Source organism: Salvelinus sp. IW2-2015, linkage group LG28, assembly GCF_002910315.2.
Source record: "Salvelinus sp. IW2-2015 linkage group LG28, ASM291031v2, whole genome shotgun sequence".
NCBI lineage: Eukaryota > Metazoa > Chordata > Actinopteri > Salmoniformes > Salmonidae > Salvelinus > Salvelinus sp. IW2-2015.
Window position 1 is genome coordinate 10,107,078 of NC_036868.1, and position 6,000 is coordinate 10,113,077.

At 50.6% G+C, this 6,000-nt stretch overlaps 1 protein-coding gene across 16 annotated transcripts in view; it reads right to left on the reverse strand.

The window, feature by feature from the left end:
- LOC111954399 (receptor-type tyrosine-protein phosphatase kappa) overlaps positions 1-5,266 on the reverse strand; it is a 40,583-nt gene extending 35,317 nt beyond the window's left edge. For 13 of the 16 annotated variants that reach the window (XM_023974136.2, XM_023974135.2, XM_070435898.1 and 10 more), the window contains exon 1: positions 4,949-5,265. In XM_023974136.2, coding sequence (XP_023829904.1) covers positions 4,949-5,246 — 298 coding nt within the window. In that variant the 5' untranslated portion in view covers positions 5,247-5,265. Of the gene's footprint in view, positions 1-4,948 lie in introns of all 16 variants that reach the window. The other 3 variants (XM_070435892.1, XM_070435891.1, XM_023974129.2) reach the window with 1 other exon arrangement.
- Positions 5,267-6,000: the final 734 nt, after the last annotated feature.

The window sequence follows — 6,000 nt, forward strand, 5'->3', positions numbered from 1 at the left end:
CCCGAATAGCAGCACTGTAGAAACTATTACACTCAACGGAACGACTTGATTAGTGTAGTGTCAACAACGCAGCCACTGCCAGCTAGCCTACAAAGTCAACAACGCAGCCACTGCCAGCTAGCCTACTTCAGCAGTACTGTATCATCTTAATCATTTTAGTCAATAAGATTCTTGCTACGTAAGCTTAACTTTCTGATCATTCGAGACGCGTAGTCCACTTGTCATTCCAATCTCCTTTGCATTAGCGTAGTCTCTTCTGTAGCCTGTCAACTATGTGTCTGTCTATCCCTGTTCTCTCCTCTCTGCACAGACCATACAAACGCTCCACACCGCGTGGCCGCGGCCACCCTAATCTGGTGGTCCCAGCGCGCACGACCCACGTGGAGTTCCAGGTCTCCGGTAGCCTCTGGAACTGCCGATCTGCGGCCAACAAGGCAGAGTTCATCTCAGCCTATGCCTCCCTCCAGTCCCTCGACTTCTTGGCACTGACGGAAACATGGATCACCACAGAATCAACTGCTACTCCTACTGCTCTTCTTCGTCCGCCACGTGTTCTCGACACCCCCCGAGAGCTTCTGGTCAGCGGGTGGTGGACCGGATCCTCATCTCTCCAAGTGGTCATTCTCTCTTTCTCCCTTACCCATCTGTCTATCGCCTCCTTTGAATTCCATGCTGTCACAGTTACCAGCCCTTTCAGCTTAACATCCTTATCATTTATCGCCCTCCAGGTTCCCTCGGAGAGTTCATCAATGAGCTTGATGCTTGATAAGCTCCTTCCTGAGGACGGCTCACCTCTCACAGTTCTGGCGACTTTAACCTCCCCACGTCTACCTTTGACTCATTCCCTCTCTGCCTCCTTCTTTCCACTCCTCTCCTCTTGACTCACCTCTCACCTTCCCCCCCTACTCACAAGGCAGCAATACGCTCGACCTCATCTTTTACTAGATGCTGTTCTTCCACTAACCTCAATTGCAAACTCCTCCCAAGTCCGACCACTACCTTGTATCCTTTTCCCTCTCGCTCATCCAACACTTCCCACACTGCCCCTACTCGGATGGTATCGTGCCGTCCCAACCTTCGCTCTCTCTCCCCCGCTACCCTCTCTCTTCCATCCTATCATCTCTTCCCTCTGCTCAAACTTCTCCAACCTATCTCCTGATTCTGCCTCCTCAACCCTCCTCTCCTCCCTTTCTGCATCCTTTGACTCTCTATGTCCCCTATCCTCAGGCCGGCTCGGTCCTCCCCTCCCGCTCCGTGGCTCGAGCGACTCATTGCGAGCTCACAGAACAGGGCTCCGGGCAGCCGAGCGGAAATGGAGGAAAACTCGCCTCCCTGCGGACCTGGCATCCTTTTCACTCCCTCCTCTCTACATTTTCCTCTTCTGTCTCTGCTGCTAAAGCCACTTTCTACCACTCTAAATTCCAAGCATCTGCCTCTAACCCTAGGAAGCTCTTTGCCACCTTCCTCCCTCCTGAATCCTCCTCCCCTCCCCCCCCCTCCTCCCTCTCTGCAGATGACTTCGTCAACCATTTTGAAAAGAAGGTCGACGACATCCGATCCTCGTTTGCTAAGTCAAACGACACCGCTGGTTCTGCTCACACTGCCCTACCCTGTGCTCTGACCTCTTTCTCCCTCTCTCTCCAGATGAAATCTCGCGTTTGTGACGGCGGCCGCCCAACAACCTGCCCGCTTGACCCTATCCCTCCTCTCTTCTCAGACCATTTCCGGAGGCCTTCTCCCTTACCTCACCTCGCTCATCAACTCATCCCTGACCGCTGGCTACGTCCCTTCCGTCTTCAAGAGAGCGAGAGTTGCACCCCTTCTGAAAAAACCTACACTCGATCCCTCCGATGTCAACAACTACAGACCAGTATCCCTTCTTTCTTTTCTCCAAAACTCTTGAACGCGTGCCGTCCTTGGCCAGCTCTCCCGCTATCTCTCTCAGAATGACCTTCTTGATCCAAATCAGTCAGTTTCAAGACTAGTCATTCAACTGGAGACTGCTCTTCTCTGTATCACGGAGGCGCTCCGCACTGCTAAAGCTAACTCTCTCTCCTCTGCTCTCATCCTTCTAGACCTATCGGCTGCCTTCGATACTGTGAACCAACAGATCCTCCTCTCCACCCTCTCCGAGTTGGGCATCTCTGGCGCGGCCCACGCTTGGATTGCGTCCTACCTGACAGGTCGTCCTACCAGTGGTGGCGAGAAACTGTCTCCTCACCACGTGCTCTCACCACTGGTGTCCCCCAGGGCTCTGTTCTAGGCCCTCTCCTATTCTCGCTATAACACCAAGTCACTTGGCTCTGTCATAACCTCACATGTCTCCTCCTATCATTGCTATGCAGACGACACAAACAACTAATCTTCTCTCTTCCCTTCTGATGACCAGGTGGCGAATCGCATCTCTGCATGTCTGGGCAGACATATCAGTGTGGATAGACGGATCACCACCTCAAGCTGAACCTCGGCAAGACGGAGCTGCTCTTCCTCCCGGGGAAGGACTGCCCGTTCCATGATCTCGCCATCACGGTTGACAACTCCATTGTGTCCTCCTCCCAGAGCGCTAAGAACCTTGGCGTGATCCTGGACAACACCCTGTCGTTCTCAACTAACATCAAGGCGGTGGCCCGTTCCTGTAGGTTCATGCTCTACAACATCCGCAGAGTACGACCCTGCCTCACACAGGAAGCGGCGCAGGTCCTAATCCAGGCACTTGTCATCTCCCGTCTGGATTACTGCAACTCGCTGTTGGCTGGGCTCCCTGCCTGTGCCATTAAACCCCTACAACTCATCCAGAACGCCGCAGCCCGTCTGGTGTCAACCTTCCCAAGTTCTCTCACGTCACCCCGCTCCTCCGCTCTCTCCACTGGCTTCCAGTTGAAGCTCGCATCCGCTACAAGACCATGGTGCTTGCCTACGGAGCTGTGAGGGAACGGCACCTCAGTACCTCCAGGCTCTGATCAGGCCTACACCCAAAAAGGGCACTGCGTTCATCCACCTCTGGCCTGCTCGCCTCCCTACCACTGAGGAAGTACAGTTCCCGCTCAGCCCAGTCAAAACTGTTCCTGCTCTGGCCCCCCAATGGTGGAACAAACTCCCTCACGACGCCAGGACAGCGGAGTCAATCACCACCTCCCGGAGACACCTGAAACCCCACCTCTTTAAGGAATACCTAGGATAGGATAAGTAATCCTTCTCACCCCCCCCCCCCCCCCCCCCCCCCCTTAAGAGATTAGATGCACTATTGTAAAGTGGCTGTTCCACTGGATGTCATAAGGTGAATGCACAATTGTAAGTCGCGTCTTGTGATCAGAGGTCTGCTAAATGACTTAAATAAATGTAAATGTAAGCTCTCTACGAAGACACTTCCTAGTGTTTTGTCTAACATTTTAGCAGTACAATAGCTGAGATAGCAGGGCTGTCAATGGGTAACAGTAGTAACCTAATATTCTGAGGACCTTCGTAATACATCCTGGATTGGTGAACACTACTGACTGACAGCCTCATCACTACTGATGAAACCTGGCAGTCCCATGGGTCTCTATGGCTGCCACAGGACTGGTCTGCCATGGGGCTGTGTCTGCCTGCATGCCTGTCTCCCTGGGCTGTGTTCTAGTCTAGTCAGGCTGGGTCGGGGATGTCCAAAGCCCTCTCCTTCACAGCAGACAGACAGAGAGCAGTAGCGTGACCAGGTCACATGGTTGGGTGCTTGTCAGGCCTGTCTGTCTGAAGAGAGGAGCAGGGCCCGGAGCGGCGCACACGTGCGTGTCTGCTGTCTCCAGATCAGTGTTAGAGGAACTGTTTACGTGGGCCTCTCTTCTCCTCTCCTCGCCCCCAAGTCAGASAAACTTAAATTTATCAAATCTACTGGATGGATGTCACTGAGACATCAGCTTTTTACACACAGAAAAACAAAATGCATGCGTTCCTTTTTCCTGACTGATGCTACTGAAATGGGCTTGGGTTGACATGTTAAAAACAATCAGACAGATTTCTCTTCTGCTGTTGGAATACTATTGGAAAGTCATACACCCCAATCTGTTAAAAAACWAAACAAATTGTAGAAATAGGTAATAACATGTTTTTATTTATTTATATATTTTTATTTAACCTTTATTTAACTGGGCAAGTCAGTTAAGAACAAAATCTTATTTACAATGACGGCCTAACCCGGCCAAACCCGGAAGACGCTGGGCCAATTGTGCGCCACCCTATGGGACTCCCAATCACGGCCGGATGTGATACAGCCCGGATTTGAACCAGGGACTGTAGTGACGCCTCTTGCACAGAGATGCAGTGCCTTAGACTGCTGCGCCACTCGGGAGCCTAGCAGGACCGGAATATAACCCAAAAAACAAATCTCTAGCTACATGCAGAATCAGGGAAAAGTTAAAATAAGTTCTGGTGGAACAATTACAGAGGGCTCAGTCATTTCTCTAACATTATCTCCTGGGCTTGTGCGAACGTGAAGTGAGATTTAAACAGGTCCTCTTCAAGGGACAACATGTCTGCCGGTAGCCACAGGATAGAGCTGGTCACCTGGCTGCATGATTATAATGCTGAAGCGTTTAATGTGAGTTACAAATTCCGGGCTGCCGCCAGTGCTGTTATCTCAACCCTTGGTTAGCTATCCAGCTAGTGTCTATTCAGAGAGCAACAGTGAGAAAACGTGCCCTGCTTTGAAATGAGTAACTCAGCCCAGATGTAGGAATCACAGGGGGGCAGCAAAGAGCATGAGTCAATCTCAACTGGTTACAAACAGAGCTAGATACATCTATCTTTTCAAAATAAATGAGAATTATAGAGATAGAAAAACACGCGCAATGTATGTGGGTGAGCTTGATTCGTTAACACTGACGAATAAGTGTGAATTCTACATCTGAAATCTGAGCATAAAAAAAAGCCTCTCTGTTTCCTGACATCTATCCGTTATGTAGAGTGCACATACCATCTTCATCTGTCTGGATGATGGTCTCGTCGCTCTCCTTGCGTCCCTCGGGGTTGGTGAGGATCATCTTGAGGCTGACGTTGGTGTTGGGGGGCAGGTTGCCCACCACGTGGCGTGGGGCCTTGGGGTCCATGTCCAGGCAGTCGGCCTTGGTCTGATTGTTGGCGTTGTAGTAATGGTAGCAGATGGTGACGTTGAAGGTGTGGCAGCGGGTGATGTTGTAGCCCAGAGACTCCCAGTCCACAGCGATGAACCTGGCCTGGGTCTCTGCAATCTTCAGCTTCTTCGGGGTCCGCATCGGCTCTGGAGGAGAGAAAGAAACCCATGACTACAACTATGGCCAACATAAAATCACTGGAGAGACCCGTTTGTGTACAGTGTCATCTGATTTGGGGACAACATATACTGCCACTAACATGTCTGTCACAGAAAAATGTGCACGGTTAGCCAGCATTAACACATCAGTTCCACATGGATGCTCTGTGAAAGCGAGGTGTTGATGATGGTGCCTGACAATTGTCTTTCAGCAGCACAGCGGCCAGTCTACACAAAGCTCCACTTTTCTTTTCCTCATCCCCGGATCAGAACATATCCACAGACAAATAATGAGGCCGTTATGAGGATTAAATGTCCATGTGAGAGAAAAGGGGGGGACTAATGAGCAACGTAAACTGTGTGGATTGTGTTGAGCTGACGCTGGTGACCAGGAGGACACTCACACAGCCTCTTAAGGGCTTCTGAATTAGCCAATATATCACCCTGGGAGAAAGTCAATATAATCCGGCCCGCAATCCATCAAGCAATCGTGCCATGCTGGATACTAATGACTCTAATAGTCCAATTTACCTGCGCGATTAAGGCAATGATGCAAGTAGCACCTTTGTCTCTCCGTGACTATTTGCATTGGGGAGATGCAGCCAACACTGCAGCAACCAGCAAGGGCAGGACTTTAATAGGAGAATGACTTTAAACACTTATAACACTGTATTTGTGTGTACTGTGCTGATTTCCTCATTTACAATGCATTGGTTAGGAKTTTCTGTACATTCATA